The sequence below is a fragment of the Myotis myotis genome, unplaced genomic scaffold, assembly GCF_014108235.1.
Source record: "Myotis myotis isolate mMyoMyo1 unplaced genomic scaffold, mMyoMyo1.p scaffold_m19_p_17, whole genome shotgun sequence".
NCBI classification, from domain to species: Eukaryota; Metazoa; Chordata; class Mammalia; order Chiroptera; family Vespertilionidae; genus Myotis; species Myotis myotis.
The window spans coordinates 4,482,932-4,504,499 of record NW_023416321.1 but is presented as its reverse complement, the minus strand read 5'-3'; the positions used below and the strand labels follow the sequence as shown (position 1 = coordinate 4,504,499).

At 54.2% G+C, this 21,568-nt stretch overlaps 1 protein-coding gene across 6 annotated transcripts in view; it reads right to left on the bottom strand.

Annotated features, from left to right (window-relative positions):
• The window catches only part of SLC39A11 (solute carrier family 39 member 11), a 175,620-nt gene that overhangs the window by 92,216 nt on the left and 61,836 nt on the right, over positions 1-21,568 (bottom strand). For all 6 annotated transcript variants that reach the window (XM_036340438.1, XM_036340441.1, XM_036340443.1 and 3 more), the window contains one exon: positions 20,761-20,902. In XM_036340438.1, coding sequence (XP_036196331.1) covers positions 20,761-20,902 — 142 coding nt within the window. The remainder of the gene's footprint in view (positions 1-20,760; positions 20,903-21,568) is intronic.

Below are 21,568 nucleotides of genomic sequence, written 5' to 3'. Positions count from 1 at the left end.
CCGTCATTACTCCGACACTGGGCTCCCCCTGCACCGACACTCACCACCTATAAAGTGCTATTCTCATCACCAGATCGTGGCGATGGGCAAAAACGGGGTTGGGGGGATTCCAAGCTCCAGCGAAGGAAATAACATTCGGGAGGGGAGACAGGCAACAAAGAAGCACCCATATAACAAGAGGTCTGCCCTGGGCACACGGTGGGGGTGGTGCAGCAGGGCGAGGGGACCACATGTGAGCTGAGCCAGGAGGCCAGTAAAGGAGGGACTCGCCTGTGGACACCAGAGGAAAGAGCAGGTACAAAGGCTCTGAGAAGGAAAGCAAACGGGGAGGAAGGGGTCAATGTGTCTGAGGACCTTAAGGTCAGGATGAGATGGAAGGACAGCGGCAGGGAGCAGGGGGCGCAGATGAGGCCAGAGGGCAGCCAGGAGCCTGAAGCCTCAGGTCCATGGACTTGGCAGTGACACAATCTGACCTGCGTTGTCAAAGGCTCCCTCTGGTGGCCGGGCAGGGCCCTGACGGTGGAAAGGGAGGGTGGGGACAGAAGGGTCTGTGAGAGGCTGAGGCACAGCCCTCCAGGGCACAAAGGTGGGTGGTGAGTCACTGGGAGCTGCCCTATGGCGAGCGAGTGCCTCGTCTGCAGTTAATGCCACTGGAAACCGCAGCGTCCCCGCGCAGGCGTTCCCGGCACCATGTCACCGTGTCACCATGCTGGCAGTGAGCACTAGGTACGGAACCGCAGCCATTACTGGGCCTGGCAGCCGCCAGCAGCAGCACAGGGGGCCGTGTGCTAAGCATCCCCTTCCCTGCCCTTCAAATGACCTCCTCCCTGTCCCCGCCTCCAAAACAAAAGCAGGTTGCACAAGGTCATAAAACCAAAGACACCCTGAGAGTATCCACAGCTGATACATTTGGAGAAATTGGGTTTAAACCGAGTTGGAGAGAGATTCCTTCTCGCGGATTTATGAGGACGAAGGTTGAAAGCCAATGGGTGGCTCTGTGCCCAGAACTGCAACCTGGCTAGCGGGTATGGGACCCTGCAGGTAGGAGGCCGCCCTCACCCGCCATCCGCCCTCAGCTCGGGGGAAAGCCCAGGGCACCCTGAAGGTGGCCTGTGAAGGCTCCGGGTCCGCCCTCCGGACAGTTAGAGGTGTGGCTGCGGGGGAGATAGCAACAGGCCACAGCCCTGTCCTCTTGGTTTGGGGACGGTGGCCGTGGGAGGCCTGAGCCGGCCCCGCCAGCCTCGGAGTAATCAGCAGGCCCGAGACCTCTGGGAGGCGGGGAGCAACCGGTCATTTATCTTCCTTTCCCCCCATTAAATTGCAAGGGGAGGAGGGGGAGAAGATAATGGAGGGAAACAATCAGAATTTTTCAAAGTAATTGGGTCTGATTGGTCTTTTCATTTGTCTGGAAAGATCTGTCTGCCCGGAGGAGTAGGAGACAAAAGATCCGGAGGTCTCTGTCCAGCCCCATCCCACAACCTGTCAACTCAGCCGCCCTCTCTCCCTAAAACCACTGCCCTGCCTCCTCTCCGCTCCTGCCAGCCACACGCCGGGAGCCGGGAGCTCCCGGCCGCAAATCCCGTCGCTGCGACTACGGGGAAGGATGCCGGGGATTCACTCCACATACGGCAAGCCCTGTGTGGGCACGCGGGACCCCGAGATGCCAAGGACACAGCTCAGACCCCCTGGGGAGAGGGACCTCACACACCAGTCATCACCAACAGTAGTGACTGCCGGAGGGGAAGATGACAAGGAAGAGCGGTGGCTGGGGAAGGCTCCATCTAGAGAAGCAATTCCTAAGGACTTTTCCAAGAATGCGGGTGCTACAGAACGAATGCTTGTGTCCCCATGAAATTCATCTGCTGAAACCTAATCCCCAACATGATGGCACCAGGAGGTGGGGCCTCCGGGAGGTGACAAGGCCCCATCCTCAGGGAAGGAAGCCGTGTCCTCCTGAGGGACCCCAGGGAGCACCCTGGCCCCTGCCGCCCTGCGAGGACCCGGCAAGGAGGCAGCTGCTGGTGAAGCCGGAAGCAGGCTCTCCCCAGACATCGAGTGTGCCAGCACTTTGATCTCGGCCTTCAGCCTCCAGAGCCATAAGAAATAAGTGTCTGTGGGTTGTAGCCCCCCCAGTCCATGGCATCTTGCTACAGCAGCCTGAATGCACTGAGAGGGGGGGCATTTCAGGCAGGAAAACCCAGGACCTTTTGTGTCTGCTAGACTTGCCCCATCCAGTGCCCAGGACACGGAAAAGCCAGCCTTTTTAGCTGGAGGTCGGTGAGGGAGGAACTTGGTTAGACAGCGAGAGAAGGGGGATTCTTGCTAAACTGGCTCAAGGGGATTCTTGCCAAGGGCAGGCCAAGGTGACAAGATAACGAGGATGGGAGGGTTCTCCAGGAAGCACAGTAGCCGGAGTCTTTGTTGAGCTGGGGCCCAGCAGGCCAAGGTCAAGGGCGTTCAATTACAACTGACTACCGTGGGGTCTAGGAGGGAGTCTCTGTCTCTGGTCTTCAGGCCTTCATCCTCGGGAGCAGGTGATCCACGCACGGACCACTGGTAGTCCAGGAGGTCCGAAAGGTTGGCGGCCGCTGCTCTGGAAGACTTCGAGTGAAGCCTGGGAAGAATGAACGCCCACTGCAGAGTAAGGCCACAGTGACCCATGCCACTCGGGGTCACAGCTGCTGGTGGGTTAGCAGGACAGCTGGGGGCTGCTGACGGCCACATGCTTTTGGCTTCTCGCCCCTCATTCTGGAGCTTCCACCACTAAGATATACCTCGTGCCAGCACACTGCGAGATGGCTCCAGGGTGGGGCTGGTGGGGGAGGGTTTCCCCAGAACTCTGCTCCCTGTTCCCATCCGTCACTCCTGTGAAAACCATGGGCCCCCGGACAAGCACCGTGCTGGCTGGACTGCCCCTCCAGAGGGGACAGACGGACGTACACACAAGCTTCCTTCCCCACCCCTGCCCACCCAACCTCTCTTCACGGGGAATAAGACTCCCCTGGAACACTGAGAAGGTCCCTGCCCAGAGGGAGGATGAACCAAGAGACAGAGCAGTGCCCACCTGGCCCGCAGGTGTACTGAGGTCGAGGGAGACCCGAGTCCCAGTCCCAGTCCCACTCCGCCAGCATCCTCCCCGTCACCTCCACTCACGTGCCTGTAAATGAAGACGATTCATGCTTGTTCAATACAGAGGCATGTAGACCCCTTCTGTGTCTCTAGGAAAATCACTGCATCACTCGGTTCTGGCTTCTGAAAGCTCCTTGGAACAGGCACCACAACTCTTCCAGGTGTCGACTCCACCGTGAGCACCTGGGGAGCGAGGGCACCACCTCGGGAAGCGCTTCTCGGACCCAATGGCACAAGCGCAAGCGTCCGGCGCTGCGGACACGCTGTCTCGGGGCACCCCCGACTCCAAATCACCTGGTTCTCCTTTTCCTTGGATGGATTTCTCCTACCCTGACTCCAGCAGGTGCTGGTCGGAGCTGCATTTAAATGTCACTTTGCAAGACAGGTGCTTCTGCGCCTCCGGCAGTCACCTGGCCTGGCAGACACGCCGTTACAGGCTGCTCACCAGCCGCCATCTCAACCCCAACCCCCGCCACTTCCACTCTGAGCATTAGGAGTGAGAATGTCTTAGTGCTTAATGTTTGTTTTAAGGTCACAACTAGACAGATCCAACCAGAAGGGCTGGAGTGAAGAGTCTGGCTAAGGACGCCTGAAAGACCCAGGAAGTCACACGGGAAAGAGGTCAGACCCAAAGAGGTCAACGACGGCAAAGGAAAGCAGACGGAGTCACGGGGAAAGTGGCTGGGGGTTCACGTCCAGAGCGCTGTCCCGGGGTGCAGAGGAGGCAGTGAGGGAGCCGGCGAGGTCTGAGCCACGTGTGGCCGGAAGCCAGGTCAAGCACTCTTACCGAGTCCAGATCAAGCCATGGGCGCTGTAGGCGCCTCTACCTTAGGAGGTAAGGACTCCTTCTAGGCTCCCTTCCTGCCCCAAACCAGAGCTGGGCTCAGGGCTTGGCTGGGAAAAGCAGGCTGCGAGAGCGGAAGGCCGGGAGGCAGGGGCGCCTGCCAACGGTATGTCAGCCGCCTGTTGTGCGGCAGGAACACTCGCCGAACCCGCCTGCTCCAGCTGAGCACAGAAGGCCACTCATCTGAAGCAGACCTCGCCTAAGGACACGTGGATGTAGTAGACAGCTCAGACGAATGCCCCCTGGCCCAGCTTCCTTAAAGAAATCTCATTAAAGGCCAAGAATCAAAATCCAGTTCCGTCTCAGATAATCCTTGGCCGAGGAGGCAAACTTTCCAGATCACTATGGCATTTCTTCTCTGCCACCTGGTTGGATGTCTGGTTGGCAACCGACCATGTAATCAGGAGAGTAAATCCAGACCGTCCCCCTAAGGGACCAACCCCGCCTGCAGCACCTGGAGCCCATGCCCCCAACTGGCCATCCAAACGCCTGCTCCCGCCTGCCCGGCTCTCACGGCCAAGGCCACGGCATGTAAGAGAAAATGAGGAAATGAGACGGCTGGTTGCACAGCCCCACACTGGCAGGCGGAGAGCCGTGGGCAGGATGAGCGAGTGGGCACCCAGGAAGTAGTGACAGTTCCGGAGTTTCCATCCGGATGGTCTCTCCAGCTCACAGGGTCCTGGGAGGGGTGTGAAGGAAACACCTTCAGGAGAGAATGAGTCAGGAAGATGGCGCTCGATCTGCTCCCACATGGAGCCGGCAGAGCGCAAGAGGGGATGGCACCAGCATTCCTGCCCAACAAATGTTCTGAAATAGCGGTTCTTTCCCCCTCGTCCCCTAAAACGGCGACAGATCCGACCGCTCCCCACCGCCTCCACACACTGCTCCAGCTCCAGTCCTTCTGCCCGGGCCCGGGCACATCCTCCCACCACGGATAAGGACGACAGCCCAAGACCCCCACCCCCGGAAGTGCACCCACAGGTCCTGTGTGCAGACAGGTCCCAGCATGGGTGGTCACAGAAGAAGGGGGGTGGGGGTGGGCTGCACCACACGCAGGCCCTGTGCTACTGCCCCTACTGGGGATCGAGCCCACAACCCGACCATGTGCCCTGACTGGGAATCGAACCGTGACCCCCTGGTTCACAGGTCGATGCTCAACCACTGAACTACACCGGCTGGGCTATTTTCGACATCTTTTGATGCTTTGCATTTCGGGGCCTAATTGACTGGGAGAGACTGCCCCTCCCAGGACTAGCTAATTCCTAAACTGAGTCGACACTTTATCTGGGAGGTTGCTTCCTGAGTGCGGGCCAACCGTGGCCTTATCAAACTCTCACACCAAGCCGGCCTTCCCCTGCTGTCATCCAGAGCCAGGTACTGGACGACTGAGAACAGCGCCTCTCCCCAAAGCTGGAAGGAAGCTGCTTGCCCTTCCCATGGAAACCCCAAGAAAGGCTCTGGCCTGGGCGTCCCCCTCACTCCCGTCCTCTGCCTCCTGATCACCCCGAAGTTTTTCCTGTGGTCCTGTGTGGCCTGGCACGCCCCCTCCTCATGGGAAATGTAAGTGATAAATTCTTCTTTCAATGGCATTGGCCTCTCCGAGACATCACTCAGCCATCTCCGTAAATTAAACCCCACGGGTACAAATGAGACACACCTCTCCCCTGCCCACCCCGAACCAGCCTTTCTCCAGCCACCGGCCCTGCTCCAGGTCACCACACACTGACCTCACATGCTGGCACCTTGTGGATCCTGACGGCGGGCAGAGCTGAGCCAGTGCGACAAGAAGCCAAGCACCAGGCCCAGAGAAGCTTACACCACAGCGGCTCCTTATTTACACCTCTGGGACTGTTTTAACTAAAATGTCCCTGAATTCAGGGTTTTTTTTAAAGTCTGCTAAGGAGACATTTTTAAGAAACCTCCACTTTCTGTTTGTGCAAACACAAACCAGCCACCTACACCCATTTAACCATATGACCAAGTCTAGCGCAGCCGCCTGAGCCCGCATCTGCACATCTAGACGTACCCAGGAATTCTCGCGTACGCAACGGGATTGGCCTGTTTTTCAAAAGGGGATCGTGAGTAGGAGCCACGGCCCCTTTGCAACAACGGGGACTTCTGCGTAGTCAACAAGCAAGCCCCGGAGCTCCCGGCATGTGAAGGCACCATTCATTTCTTGCATTTAATCTCCAAGAGCTGCATTCACAGTGGTGAAATGCACACACCTGCATGCATGTACACACAAAACATGTACACACACAAACGTGCACATGCAAACGCAAACATGTGTAACACACAAACATGTGCACGCATAAAACATGTGCACGCAAACATATGTACACACAAATATGTGCACACATGCACACACTTGAAACCTTGTAGCAGGAGGGGTAAAAACAAGAAGACACCACAGGATCACCCTAAACATAAATATAACCTTATGTCACTAACTCTTGTCACACTGGCTTAAGGTGGACCTCCAGCTCCTGGAGGTACTTTCGGGAGTGCCCAGCCCACTCTCAGGACTCCACCGATGCCCCACGCTCTGCAGGCAGCACGCACTGCGCCTTCCCTTTCCGCCTCGTCCTCCCCTCCGGGCCTCCTATCCAGGGTGCAGGCCCAGCCCCCATGGACAAGTACTTGGAGCTGGGTCTCGAGCCACCGCACCTGGCCGGTGCGGGCAGCGATGCTTCTCATGCCCAGCGCGGAGAGTCACATTTATTATCCTAAGCAGCCTCTGCTCTTCCATCAACTTCATGGCCCCTCCCACTTCAATCAACAACGACTGAAGTGGAAGTTAATGATCCGGAATAGGCAGGGCTCTGTGTGAAGGTCGGATTTAGAAACAAAAGGCGCATGCTTCCCCGCCCGTCTCAAAACACACACCCCTTCATCAGAGAATCAACCGAGGAGGGTCTCGGAAGGCGGGGCGGGGCGGGCGGGAGACATGCGTCACCTCACTGCAGAGGGTGAGGGGACAGGTGCTGAGAAAAAGCCCCCGTCCCATTAGGTATCTTCCCAGACAGGGCATGCTGTCACCCCCAAAGGGCTTTGTAGGAACTGAGTAATACCATCAGGAGGGAACCGGAAAGAAATCTCCCAGGAGCACAATACCCCAACACACACCCTCTCCCAAGTTCTGCTTAGTTTGGTGACACACATGTGACTATCTTTTCCTCCGGGGTCATCATTCAGCTCTTCCCTATCATTCTGTGTCTAGTACGGCTGGTAGACTGACATTTCTATTCACAATTACTCGATGCTCCCCTCTACTGTGGGAGGATTATGCATCCTTGCTCAGTGTCACGTGGTGTGTGGGGCTGCACATCGTCTACACTTCCCTCCCTGCCCCGGTGTCATGTGAGTTGCCGGGGTCAATGGAAGCGGGAGTTGTAGGAGGCATCACAAACAGAACTCTCAAAGGGCATCACAGGTTCCTGCCGGTACCTTGTTCCGCCCTCTGTCAAGCCACCGGCTCTCCCTCATAGGGACTGCTTCATCAGCCAGGGATCTATAAGAAGACAAACAGAACAAAGGCACAGCTAACCGCAGCCTGATGTCGCTTGAAAGCAACATCCAGCAACTGTGTGGCTGTAAGTCTGTGAGATGTGTGACCTGCTTGTTACATGGCAAAGCTGACTCATACAGCCTGTTACGCACAGATATGTGAGGTCAATGTTAAAACTCTTGGAAGCACACACTGTAATGCAAGGAATAGGCCTGGAGTCCCATGTGAGCCCTCAGGCCTGTGAATCCTCATCTTTCTGGGAAGAACCCTTAGAGCACCATTCTGAGAAAATGCCATCATCGTGTGAGTCATCTAACTATGAAACTTAATGAAATAAGTTTTGTTTTTTTTGTATTTTACCAGGCATGCTTTGGACAACAAATTGTATCTAGAGGGTGTACTCATCTCTGTTGTCATGACATATTTTTGCTGTTCCCTCTCGCCGAACCTCGATCACTCCAGAGACCAGGAGGCCAGCTCAAGCCCCAGAGGCCAAAGAGACATGAGAACATGCTCCCAGATGCAGCGTCAGGGACCGGGTGTGCCCTGAGAAGCCCCCATTCCTCCACTGGGGAGCAGCAGGGCCAAATGGGTGGAGGCCCCTCTGGCTTTAGAATCACTGTTTTGGGGAAAGAAGGCTGTTCTGAGAATGTTGATGCTGTTGCTAAAATGATGCCCAACCACACAAAAAACAAGACTACTTATGTTTTTTAAACGTAAGCTGTAAGTCAAACCTGAAAAGCCTGCTAGGACACTTGCAAACGTCTTCTGAATAAGGCCATCATCCCAAGGTGACCCCCTCCAAGGGCCCCCAACTCATGTGTCTCAATAAGGCTGACTCAGATGTGCTCAAATGACACTCACTGGTCCAGAAAGCCTGACAAAATTCCTGCAGAGAGAGAGGACCCCGGGCCCAATGAGCCGGGCTCTTTCCTAGGCCATTGTCACCACCCTCCAGAGACTATAAACGGAACCAAGCGTCCACATCGCTGGACAGCCGTTTGTAATTGCTGTGTAATGGCTTCCCTTAGGCGTCTGCCTCTACCAGTTTTTGAAGGCAGGGACCACGCCCACTGATCAGACTCCACCAAGGAGAGGAGCTGGCTCGGTGAAGTATGAACCAGCGAATGAAACCGCGAGAACAGAACGTGAAACTCCTGTGCGAAAGGAAAAGAGAGCGCTGAGTCTGGGCAGCGCCATGCCTGACCCCATCTCATCAGAGACCCGGCCGGCAGGCAAGCAATGAAACCCAGGGTTCATCAGGAATCCTTAGCCCGAGCTCTGAGGATGGAACACAATTCCAAAACATCGCACGAAGGGGCCCAGGTAAGACATGAGCATGAGAAGGGAAGGAAAGAGAAGGCGGACAGGGTGGCGGGTAGGGGAACACAGTCAGAATCTGAGCCCCAAGATGCCTGGGATGTGGCTTCAAAGGAAAAGAACTGGGCTTCCGGGTACTCGGTGCCCTAACTGCAGCTCTTCTCTAGCTCTTCTTCTTCTAGTCGGTGCCGATGCAGTCCTCTGGCCAGAGCGTCCCCACGGCCACCTGCTGTGCGCACCTCAAGTGTTAGAACAAGAAGAGAAACCTGAAGGATGGAGCTGATGCGAGCCACGAGGACCAGGCAGGAGCTCACACCAGGGCCTTTCGACCCCAGGTAGAGCCATAAATGGGCCTTAGTTACAGGGGACAAACACACCCTCAGCTCCTGCCAGGCACTATGCCGGACCAGTCGCATATAAAATGCCTCTGAACCCACCAGGTAGGTGCGTTTCCTGGGGAGAGGGTCTCAGCAGCGGTTCTCAGCCAGGGACAGCGGCTGGTGGCAGCGAGCCCAGGTGGCACTCTGCACATTCAAGAGGTGCCCCTTCCTCTGAGCAGCCGCAGCCTGGCCCAGGCTGACCATCCAGAGAAGAAGCCAGAGTGGAATTCAAACTCCAGGGCCTAGCTCCTTGTGCAAGACCAGCCTGCCAGGTCCCATCTGCTCCCTGGGGGACAGCCCTCGAGGGGCCTTGGGAAATGTCTGGGGCACTTTTGCCCCGGGGCCACACTGACTAGGGGTACTACAGGCATTAGTGGCTGGGGACCAGGGGCACTGAGCAACATACAATGTACAGGACAGGATGCACCACCAAGAACTGATGCCAACAACCCAACCACCTGCGCTTGTCACCAGGTGCCCGGGGCGCTCTCCCTCCCACAAAATGGTCAAGACAGATGTTCTGAGGATAGGGGTGGGGTGAAGGGGCCAAGTAAGGAAGAGGTTGTTCAGAGCATCCACTCAGACACCACGGCCACTCCGAAGCCCTGCCCCCTGATGCTGAGCCAACATTATCTCCACTTACATTTGTTCAAATGCTGAGATTGCACGTTGTTAGTTTAAAGCTGCATCTCTGTTTCTTAAGGGAAGGGAAACAGCAGGACCAAGGCCCTCTGCTGGTCGTCACTGACGACTCCCTACCCCTCCACACCCTGAGGGGGTGTCCCGGGGGTCTGGGAGCCCCTGGAAACTCTGGATTTCATCCCATCAAGAACCTTATGCATGAAAGACAGTAACTGCCGCACGGGGCACAGGAGACACTGTGCTTAGAACATAAAACGCATCTCTGTGTCTAACACACGGTGCCGAAGAGTCCCCTGCGGAGAGAGGCATGCGCTTGGCGATCAGCATGAACCCAGGGAGGGGTGCCACTGAAGTGTCCCTGACTGTGCACACGGAGCTTCCGTGGGGGACCAGGGTGGCGGGAGACGAAGAGAGAGGCCATGACGCAGCCCCCGCAGCCCCTGCTGGTCGGGCTCCGAATCCAGGCTGAGTCGGCGTCCTGCTCTCCCGGTCCACTGGGATGGGATGATCAAAACTCGCCTGGTGCAGCCTTCTGCATTCGGAATTTCAAAGGCGCTTCCGGAGCTCCTCAGCTTCCCAGCGGCAGCGGCGGGAGCCCGGAGCAGCTCATTAGTTCTGGGAGACCTGGCTCAGTGTCATCCTAGCGGTGGCCTGTCCTGTTCCCTCCCTTCATGGGAAGCAATCAATCCGCCCGCCAAGGTTTCACTCCGCTCGCCTGATCCTGAAAATCAACTGAAAACGGGGCTGCCTGATCCAGCCACTAGCAAAACTCGGCTTTGAGGTCTTGGCCGGATCCTGAAGGGTGCCAGCGTGGAGCCCCGAGCCTCCGCCCTACGGCCCCTCTCCAGCCGAGACAGGCAGACAGCAGCGAGGGCACAGGTGCGGTGCAATTAGACCCCTCGGGTGGAGCAGTGCTGCAACATAAGGCCCTGCGAGAAAGAAAATTAATATGGCAAATCTTCTTCACGCCCTGGCTGCGGGAGACGCGGGAGAGGCAGGTACAATCTGACGCTCGACGGCTATTAGCTCTACATGGGGCTGGATGATAGGCAGGTTGAAGGCGGGTCCCTGAGACACTGAGAGGAAATACTTGAAGGAGAAGCTCATTCTCCATTACAAATCTCAGGGTGTCTGTCTAGACCTGTCACGGGGCTCCACCCCAAATGGATGGCAGGGACCCGAAGAACAGACCGCGTGGGTGAGTTTAATTAGCACTGCAGGTTCGTGGGGTGCCCGTGTGCGAAGCCAACCCAAAGCAAAGGCGGGGAGGAACTTTACCGGGATCTGTTTTTCCAGAAAGAGGGTAATCTACCCACACGAATCTCCATGCAGAGAAGGAAGGAAGGGCTTCTGAAGAGCTCTCTAATCACTGCACCCCAGGAACGCTGCGCTGGGGCCACAAAGGGAACCCCGGGGCCCAAACGACCCCAAGAGAATTCTCCAAGGTCTGTCCATTCACAGGCAGGTCACCTGAGAGAGGTGATGAAGAGGGATGAAGGCACAAAATCAAAGTACTCGGTGCCCACAGAGACAGCGATATAAAGAGGCAAGTGAGAAAGACCCGGAGAGATGGAGAGACAGAGGAGATGAAACCAGACAAAGGGAGACAGCATGTGAACCACGCTGAGAAGTCCTGGTGGACTGCGGCAAAGAAGGGGAAAGGTTACCATGGTAACACCTTCCCCAAAGCACAGGCTGGGTAGCTGAGCCCAGAGATGACGACACTTGCAGTCCCTGATGTGATGGCCACACCTGTCACTACTGCTCACCTGAGAGACTGTGTCTGGAAGCCTGTGTCCAAGCACCCGCTCTCAACTCCAAGGCCTCAGATCAGAACCCACTGCCCCCGATTTTAAGTTCAATGAGCACTTCTCCTACAGGCACGTGGGAGAGGGAATATGGAGCAGAAAGAGCACCCCACACGGCACAGAACAGACATTCTCACCATTCCTATTCAACAAGCATATTAGAAGTCTTAGCCAGTGCAATAAGGCAAGAAAAAAAAATACAAGGAAGAAATAAAACTGTCACTATTCATAGACATGACATAGAAAACCCCAAGGAATCTACCAAAAAATTCTTAGAACTAATAAATGACTTTAGCCAGGTTGCAGGATATAAGACTAACACACAAAAATCAAGTACATTTCTGTATATTAGCAATGAACAATTAGGATATATATGCTGAAAATCACAAAACGCTAATAAAAGAAATGAAAAATGACTTAAATGGATATACCATGTTCATGAAATAGAAAACAATATTAAGATGTGAAACTTCCCCAAACTAATTTATAGATTCAATACAATTCCGACCAAAAGCCCAACAGAAATTTTTGTCTATATTAACAAGCTGATCCTAAAATTTGCATATACTAGTTTAAGCAGAGGAATTAGAATAACCAAAACAATTTTTAGAAAGAATAAAGTGGGAGGGCACACGATACCTGATCTCAAGACTTAAGATAAAGCTATTATAATTCAGAGAGTGTGATGTTGGTGAAAGGACAGACACCTAACCAATGCAGCAGAATAGAGAGTCCAACGATAGACCAAGTATGGTCCATGATTTGTTTTACAAAAGCACAAGGCAAGCGGATGGAGAAAGGTCAGTGTTGCCAGCACACGGCGCTACCGTTGTATATCCATAGGAAAAAGAACTGAACCTCACACTCCACCTCCCTCCTTATCCAAAAAGAACTCAAAACAGAGGGTTCTGTGTGGGAACAGCAAGGACAGTCAAGACCCACTTACGAGGTTGTGAGAGCTTTGCGTATATTACAGTGAAACATATAAAATGGAGATGTACAGAATGGGCCATTTGTTTCCCGAGAAGATCTGAATCTCCTTGAGGAAAAGTGTCTCCGAATCGCTTTCATGTGTAGGGCAGGAGCTTCCCTACTGGGAAGAATACTGAGATTGACGTGTAAAATCTTGCGGCAGCCTGGGGAGGGTCAGTGCTGTGAAATCCCGGGAGAGCCTGCAGTGTTAGGAAAGAGAGCAGAGACTTCTGGCCCCCCACATCTCGTGCACCCTCTTCTGCCATCGACTCCGAACACCTCTGCCTCCCCTACCAGCCCATGATGAGTTTGGGGTGATCAAGGAGTCAGGAGTCCTGAGAGTTAGTTCGTTTGGGGGTAACCAACTGGAAGTGGCTGACACATCCCTTTAACATCTCCAGCTCCCAGATGCTACAACCATCAACATCATGTTTCATTGAGACGACTTCTTTCGTTTGAAGCTACTTGGAGCTATTTTCTTTCTCTGGTCCCCGGAGAGAAAACGCACTAGAGACCAGAAAGCAGAACAAGATACAGGAATGCACACAATGGGAAGAGGACACGGGAGGTTGAACAGCGTGCATGCTGACAAAAGCAGCCCGTGTTGAATGGAGCATATTCCACACTCCTTTTCTCTAAGGCAGGATTGCACCAACCCCATCCCAGATGCTAGAGGTGTTGCTGCCAATTACACTGCACAGGTTCAGACCCCAATTCCTCACCTTCCCCCTCGGCCCACTCCTTCTCCCAGGCTGTCTATCTCAGTCAGGGGCATCAATTTCCTCCTTCTTAGGCACTTTCCATATGAGGCAAAAGGAACAAAAGAGAAATAAAGAATTGTGATCTTGCCTGTCCAGTGTTGCTCAGTAGTTGATCGTCAACCTATGAACCAGGAGGTCACGGTTTGGCTCCTGGTCAGGACACACGCCTGGGTGGCGGGCTTGATCCCCAATCCGGGACGTGTAGGAGGCAGCCGATCAATGATTCTCTCTCATCATTGATGTTTTTATCTCTCTTTCCCTTTCCCTTCCTCTCTGAAATAAATAAAAATATATTTTTAAAAAAATAAGAATTGTGATCTTAAATATTTGAAACCAAAGTACCACCTGTGTTTCTCCACCTTAAAGAAATTCTGCCAAAAATAAATAAATAAATAAAATAACATCTGGAAAAACAAAACAAAACAAAACGATATGAGAAGAGCCCCGATGGCCCGGCCTTGGCAGCAGCCCCCTAGGTCTCTGGGAAATAGCAGCCTGGCAGGAATATCCTACCAGGGGCTGGTGTTGCCTGGGCCACTTGCCTGCTCTGTTTCCCCAAAAGCGCATTAAAAAAAACCCCACATTTCCTGGTTTAATAGACTTAGGAACGGAAATGAGTGTGTCAGAACTCTTACAGAGATGATAGAACCTGCTGGCCCAGCAAATGTTAAATTTTGCATAAGGAGACAGGAGCCCTAACTCCTCAGTAGACACGTCATGAATATTTCAAAGAGCCCGCAGCTGCTCCAAAGGCTCCCGATGAATTAAATCGGTGGTAGTTTTTTTCATTACTGCCAGGATTAGCCTCCTCCTGTTTTCTCCCCTTCCTTCACTTGTACACCAGAAACAAATCCCTCCAGACTAACCCAGTCACCCGGTCAGCATATTGGTTGAAAAGTGTCCCCCAACATTCACGTCTACCCACAACCTCAGAATGTGACCTCACTGGAAAATAGATTCTTTGCAGAAGTAATTAGTTAAGAAGCGCACATATTGGATAGATGGCCCTCAAGCCAATGACTGGTGTCTTTATAAGAAAAAGGAGAGAGAGATTCAGACACAGACACACAGGCAGAAGGAATCAAAGAAAACCAAGTCCTCTGGCCACCTGGTATTCCTCTGGGTTGATGACCATCCATGGAAAGACAGCTTCCTAAAAAATGGTTTAATGCTGTTATGAACTGTGTTCCCCTCAAACTCTTATGTCCAAGGCCTAATGCCTAGCACCCCAAAATGTAACCATTTGGAGAGACGATCTTTAAAGAGGTAATTAGGTCAAAATGAGGTCTCTCCGGAGCCCTAATCCACTAGGACTGGCCAGAAGAGGGATGGGACATAGGCAGGCAGAGGGAAGGCCCGTGAGGACACGGGGAGAAGACAGCCGCCTTCGAGCCAAAGAGGGAGGCCTCAGGAGAAACCGAATCCCGCCAATACCTTGATCTTGGACTTCCAGCCTCCACAGCTGTGAGGAAATAAACGTCTGCTGCATATACCGCCCAGCGTGCGGGGCTTTGTTCGGGGGGCTGTCCCCAACTCAAGGAGGTGCCAGATGGCCTCCAGGCCTGGGCCTCGTGCAAACGCTCCCCAAAACGACTGTCTCCCCCAGACAATCGGGACTCAGAAAAAAAAAAAATCCCAGTAATCAAAGGGCAAGGAAAGAGGACACGTGCTGTTTGAGTGCTATTAGCCAGGCGAAAACATAACCCTCTTCAGAAGCAAAAGAATCCATGACATGTATCCACACCATGAAGTTCCCAGAAGCTGGGACGCACTACCAGTCGCTCAAGCCGCCCACGCAGCACACAGCGCCCTGCTCGAGACGGGATTGTGGTACATTGAACACCCATGATGCTAAAGAGCTCCTGGTAATTATCGTTATTGAACACTCTGCTCTTCATCTTTCAGCCAAATATTTTTGTATTAAAATGTGGCACATTGTAACAGCCTCCGTGCTGCTGCCGTGTGCTGACAAGCTCGGCTCATCCCCACCTCTGAATGCAGAAAAGCCCAGGTCACAGGAAGGAGGCGGCGAGGCCAGCACCGGTCCATTTCAGTCCCCAGACAACTCCTCTCATTAGGCCAGAAGATTTAAAATGCCCCCAAACCAACCAGTTACAAGGGGGAGGAGAGAGAGAGCGAGAGCGAGAGCGAGAGCGAGAGAGAGAGAGCAGTCTAATTGCTAACCCACATGCCAAAATGCTGAATCTATAAAAATAACTGGAAAATTCATCTGTCATCTTTAGAGATCTTACCGATGAAAAGTCAGAATGACTAACGTCTCAGAGGCTTCCCTAAAGGCACTGTGTTGGAGACCTGGTTCTAAAGAAACACACAGCATCTCTCCTAGGAGTTGCATCGGACTCTTGATCAAATTCAAGTTCACTAAACTATGCGGGATATATCGGTGCCCAAAGGGGCAACTCCTTCCGGGGAGACTCAGAAAGTTAGAAAATACGGAAGAAGAAAACAGTGATGGTCACAGGAGCCCTGGAGCGGCTGCACTAGGTCCTCTGTGGTTTCCTAGGATTGGGCTGTGCCAAGGAACTTAGTGCCAAGGTAACCCAGGGTGGTCGGTCTTCCAGAGAGAACAGGATGCCACGCCCCTTAGCCTGGCTGCCCCCCCACCCCCCGGCCCCACACGCTCATCCAAACGTAAACCTCCAAAGACCACCGACCAGCATGAAAACCCACCTGCTGGGTCCACCAGGCAGCTGGAGAGACTGCCACCCCCCCCATACCCCCCTCAAAGGCAAACGCAAAAGCAGGCGCAGAACGTGGCCAAAGGTGAGTACCTCCTTGGTCCTCAGGTCAAGTCTTTCCCCAGAGGCACCTCGGGGAGGATGTTCAATGGGGAAAATAGGGAGGAATGATTCCAGGCACAAGATGGAAAGAGGATAGTAAGTATGACACCTGCAGGGGAAATGAGGGTGCCTTGGGGAGGGAGAACGACATCCGAGGACACCTGGACTTCACGGTGGTTCTGAATGGGACAAGCCCGATAGGTGCTGCCCTGCGGGCCGGGGCACGTGGGAACCTGAGTGAGAAAAGGCCAATTCTCTCCACCGCGATCAGTTTCATTTCCACAGGAGGATGCCACCCAGCGTATCAGTAGCATAACCAATAAGGAACTCGAGGTTAGACTCAGACACAAACGAGTGTCGGTAACGGGTTGGCAGTTTATCCAAATACATAACCCACTAGGTCAGCACCATTTTCATTTGACCAACCATGGTTTCTCACCTGCCAGGCTGTCTAGGATGAATCATGATTGCCAAGTGAATGCTCCGATTATAAAAGAACTAGAGGCCCCGTGCACAAAATTCGTGCATGGGTAGGGACCCTAGTGGCTGCCGGCTGCCAGCCCAAGCCTTCCTTCGTTCCGCGCTGCCCCCTGGTGGTCAGCGCATGTCATAGCGAGCAAGCGAACTCCTGGTCGGTCAAACTCCTGAGGGGACACTTTGCATATTAGGCTTTTGTATATATAAGTAGGACATTAAGTCAACATTGGGCCCCGGCGGGGTAGCTCAGTTGGTGAGAGCATCATCCCTATACACCAAGGCCGTGGGTTCGACCCCTAGTCAGGGCACATGTAAGAATCAAGCAATGAATGCATAAATAAGTGGAACAACAAATCAATCTCTCTCTCTCTCTCTCTCTCTCTCTCTCTCTCTCTCTCTCTCTCTCCCCCCCCCCCTTCCTCTCTCAAATCAATAAATAAAACAAATTTAGGGGAACATTGGATTCTAAGCAGAGCTTCTTACAGCTTATGTTCACCTGACTTCAGGGCCCATTCACCTTCCCCTCAACAACCTTTGGAACGGTTTGAGGAAAATAAACAGTTACTTCACAACTAAATAATTGCCTAAATTAAATCCACCTCTTTCTCTGCTGGAAAAATAATGCCGACTCCTGTTCTTTCCACATTTCTACAGAATTGCAGACAATCCTCCATCTGCTGTGCTAATGGATCAATAAACAAAAGCCCTCCCTCTTGAGGAGCTTCTACTGCCTCTCTCAAGACAAACACACTGAAATAGGACAGTTAATTAGAGAAAGAATGGACTGATTCACCGTTCGCTCCCCTGCTGAGCCAAGGGAGTGCTAGTGAGAAAGACAACGTCCAACTGGGCAGCTGAATGGGGGGGGGGGGGGGGGGGCGGCGGCCAGAGTGTAGCTCGAGACCTAGACGAACACGGGCCCATGTGCTGGAAGTCACGGAACTCTGCCTTCACATTTTTTAGAAAATAGCTTTTACTGATTTCTTTTAGAGAGAGAGGAAGGGAGAGGGATAGAGAGAAGCACTGATGAGAGAGAAACGTCATCAATCGGCTGCCTTCTGCACACCCTTTATCAGAGATCGAGCTCACAACCTGGGCATGTGCCCTGGCTGGGGAGCCCACAGGGGACCTTCTGGTTCATAAGTCAACGCTCAACCATTGAGCAAAACCAACCAGACCACATTTATTTATTTATTGGGGCAGGGGGGGGGGGGGGGAGAATGTCATAAAATGTCAAGGGGTTCATCCTTTGGTGCCCATCCATGGACCCCAGTGTACAGAACCCCTGGCCTCACTTCTAGAATTTGCTGCACAATGTCACTGCCCAGAGAGGTACATCTAAAAATGCTCTGTGACACATTCTTTGTAAGGGCCAATGATTGGAAACAACCTAAAGGGCCCTTGAGGGGGGACCCAATTAGGTAAGATCACGGCCAGTAACAAGATCTTAATGGGATGAATTGATGAGTGTCCCAGAAAACAAAGACCGCAGTGGAAAACACAAGGTCCGGACCAAGGGGCCGAGCAGGACTGTAACACACAGTATTCCTGGAAGGATGTAAAAGAAACTGGAAACGTGTTTGTGCCTGAGATGGGAGCCTGGACCATAAGGAATGTGAAGCTGGAAGAAATACTACTTTTTAATTTTTAATCTAGGTTATTACTTTTTTAATTAAAAAAACTGGTTGGAGATAGATGAATAGTCGAAGGGAGAGAGATGGAGAAGGGGACAGAGAGAGAGGTGGGGGGGGGGGGGGAGAGAAGAGAAGAAAGGAGAGAGAGAGGAGAGGAGAGACTGATGGTTTTAGAAGGACTTCTGGTCTAGCTAAGTCCCAGAATAGCCCCAGCCTTGAGAACAGTGGATAATGTGAGACGTTTGGCACAGAGACATAAAGAGGCAAATATCTCGTAAAAGCTGCTCCTGGCTCGGGCGGCTGCCGGGCTGAGAGCAGCTGGGCCTTCTCTCCCACAGCCCACGGCGTGGGGCTCTGCGGGCTTTTCCTCCTGCCGAGCCGATGCTGGGACAGAACGGCAACGCCAATATTATTTTTTAAAGGCTCTTGTTGTTCACTAAACACCCATTAAACCAATCTCCTTGCCCATTTACAGCGAGCTTAAGGGCAAATCCAGATGGCACACATAATGCACACTCGGGCCTGAGCTGCAGGAGGCCGGTCATCAAACAGCCATTATCCAGCTTAGAGGCCTCCACTGCCTGACACCCCCGCGCGTGTCCAGGTGAGAAGAGACCTTTCCAGAGATGGCTGGGCTCGCTCCCTCTTGGCAAACCATCTTCGAACTCCCCCGCCCTCCCCCCCCCCCCCCCCCCGGCACCCCCAGCTCCAGGGCTGCATTTGATTTTGTATCTAAACAGTTAGCAACAGCAGCTGAGGGTTGCCTGGTAACCTGGGAAGGCGCTTTGTCTAGGTGTCCCTGAGCAGAGGACAGACTGCCTGGCCCTCCCACACGGCCCTGGTGGCCACGCCGATCCCGCAGTCCCAGGAAACACTCCTGCAGAGCCAGCTCCCACTGGCCCTCTATTCCCACGGCGCCCTGGAAAGGGTCCGTGGGAGGGATACCCGTTTACCTATTCTGATGGACAGGCATTCCCCCTATGGCCTTCGGATAAAGAAAAACAAAAGGAACAGAACACAATCTATTGGCTGAGTTTTTCATCCTCGGGAAGGCTCGAAACCAGGGCCGGAGCCTCCCAGGGCGCACACAGGATGGCTAGCCCGGTACGGCCGCTGAGGAGGGACAGGAAGCCCTCGGGCCCTGCGCTCCCACCACTCTCCGTGAAAAACGCACGCTTGCCTGGAGCTCGCTGGCCCGTCTCAGTCACCAGACGGTTCTGGGTGCAGCAGACGGCACCCAAGTCGCTCTGATCGGAGCCTGAAAGCACGTGTGATGGGAGGCAGGGCAGGTTCCTCACGCTGAGCCTCTCTTACTTGAGCGCCCGTGAGAGGAATTTTTATTTCCTGGTTATATCCCGCGTGAGAAGTGGTGGGAGGCAGTGAGGATCGGCCCACGAGGAGAACATGCTCCAGTTCTCCATGAATAATTCATGCAGGATGCAACCGGAACACAGATCCGTGAGGACTGGCTGTGGCATCGCTGTAACTTTTGTGCACGCGGCCTGTCCCCTAGGTTTAGAGGTGGCCCGAGCCTGCACATGATGAAAACGCCACATCGCAATGACTGCACGGAAAGGGGGAAAAACCTTTCTCCCCAAAGCCCCTAGTGTGAAGATGGTGCCTGGTCACCCAACTGCTCCTCCCTAGTCCACTCCGGGAAACCCCGTGCAAGGGGAGGCGCCCATTCCCAGCATCATCTGCATGGTTTCAAGTCCTGAGTCCACAGTCCACGGGAGAGTGGGGAGGGCGAGGGACGCCTGGGGCTTACAGGTTAAACGCGGGACTTAAATTCAAAGGGAAAGAAAGGCACCCACCTCTCCTCACGCTAACTGGCCCTTAAATTAGCCAAATGCCCTGAGTATGCGATGACTGCGCACCGTAGGGGTGGAGGTGGGGGTGGGGTGGGTCTCACACCGAGCCTGGAAAGCAATGCCACCTTCCTAGCTCACCTGCCACTCTCGCTCAGTGGGCCGCGGCCAGTCTCCCCCCCACCCTCACCCCCAGGAGACTCGGGAACAGCTGTGTGACTCCCCTCAGGGGAAGCACGCCCTCCAACCAGAGGCATGACTGGCTCCACAACACTGAATCGGTGAGAGAAATGGCCATTCCCTCGACGAATCGGAAAGAGGAAAGTCACATACCCGGGAAGGATCACTCAGGGTCCGTCCGAGAGGGGGAGACACAGGGACAAATGCCCACACGCTCTAACCCAAACCAGCCCGGTCCCACCCGAGGGGTCCTTGTCCGCTGTCCCAACTGGAAAGACAACCAAAAGGCACGGTGACCTCCCGTGCAGCAAGCAGGTGGTTTGGAGAATAAGTGAGACAGGAAGGCCGGGGCCGATGCCGGTCCGGCCCTGTGCATGGTGGGGTGAGTCCTGTGGAGGCGTGGGCCCGAGGCCCTGGCAATTCCCGCCATCCTCCTGCCCCCAGGCCCCGGTCTGTCCTGCCTCGCTCAGCCCGGGGTCTGCAGCGGGGAGCTTGCCTGGAAGGGGCCCCGCGCCCCCGATCCGGATGGACAGTTCGCTGGCAGGGAGGAGCAGCCGGGGACTCTCGGCATCAGACTTCTTCATCCACGCGGGGTCCAAGTTCAGGGCCAGGGCCGTGTGGGGGTCTTCCGCCGCGCCCTGAAACAAGAAGCAGTCGCTGTGACACCTCTCCGAGCTTTATTCCCCACACCCCTCCCGCTCAGAGCCGCCCGGCAGCCCGCCGATCTCCACCGATGGCGGAGGGCCACCGGGCCAGGCCCCAGGCCAGACCCAGCTGTTGGCAGGCGGGGTCATTAGGAGGAGGACGAGCTTTCTGGTTGTAGAACTTTTGGGGTGACAGAAGCAGGATGTGAGGGGTCCATGCCGACCCTAGAAAGGGGCAGTAAACAGTGAAATCCCAGCCCGCAGGGTAAAGGGCGCTCAGCCCACGCTCTGTCCAGGAAGCCCATTGGGCGGGCTCGCTTGGATGGCAGCATGGTCACCACTTTCCAGACGTTCGCCATCCTCACGTTTCTCACGCGCTCAGAGGGGAAAGCAGTCCGAACTACAGCCCTGGCAGGAGGGGAACGGAGGGCACCGCGGGGTGCCGGCTTCTGAGAGGCGAGTCCCGTGGCCGAGAGCAACCGCGTCACCCTGATGTTTTGTCCGTCACCAACTAATCCGACTGTTTGTGCATCACCCAGGCAAAGTCCGCATTTCAGTCCCCACATTTACTCAACGAACAACGACCACCACTTCTGTGGATACTTGGCGAACAAAACAAGACCAAGTCCCAGCTCTTAGGTTCCAGTTAAGAGCAAATAG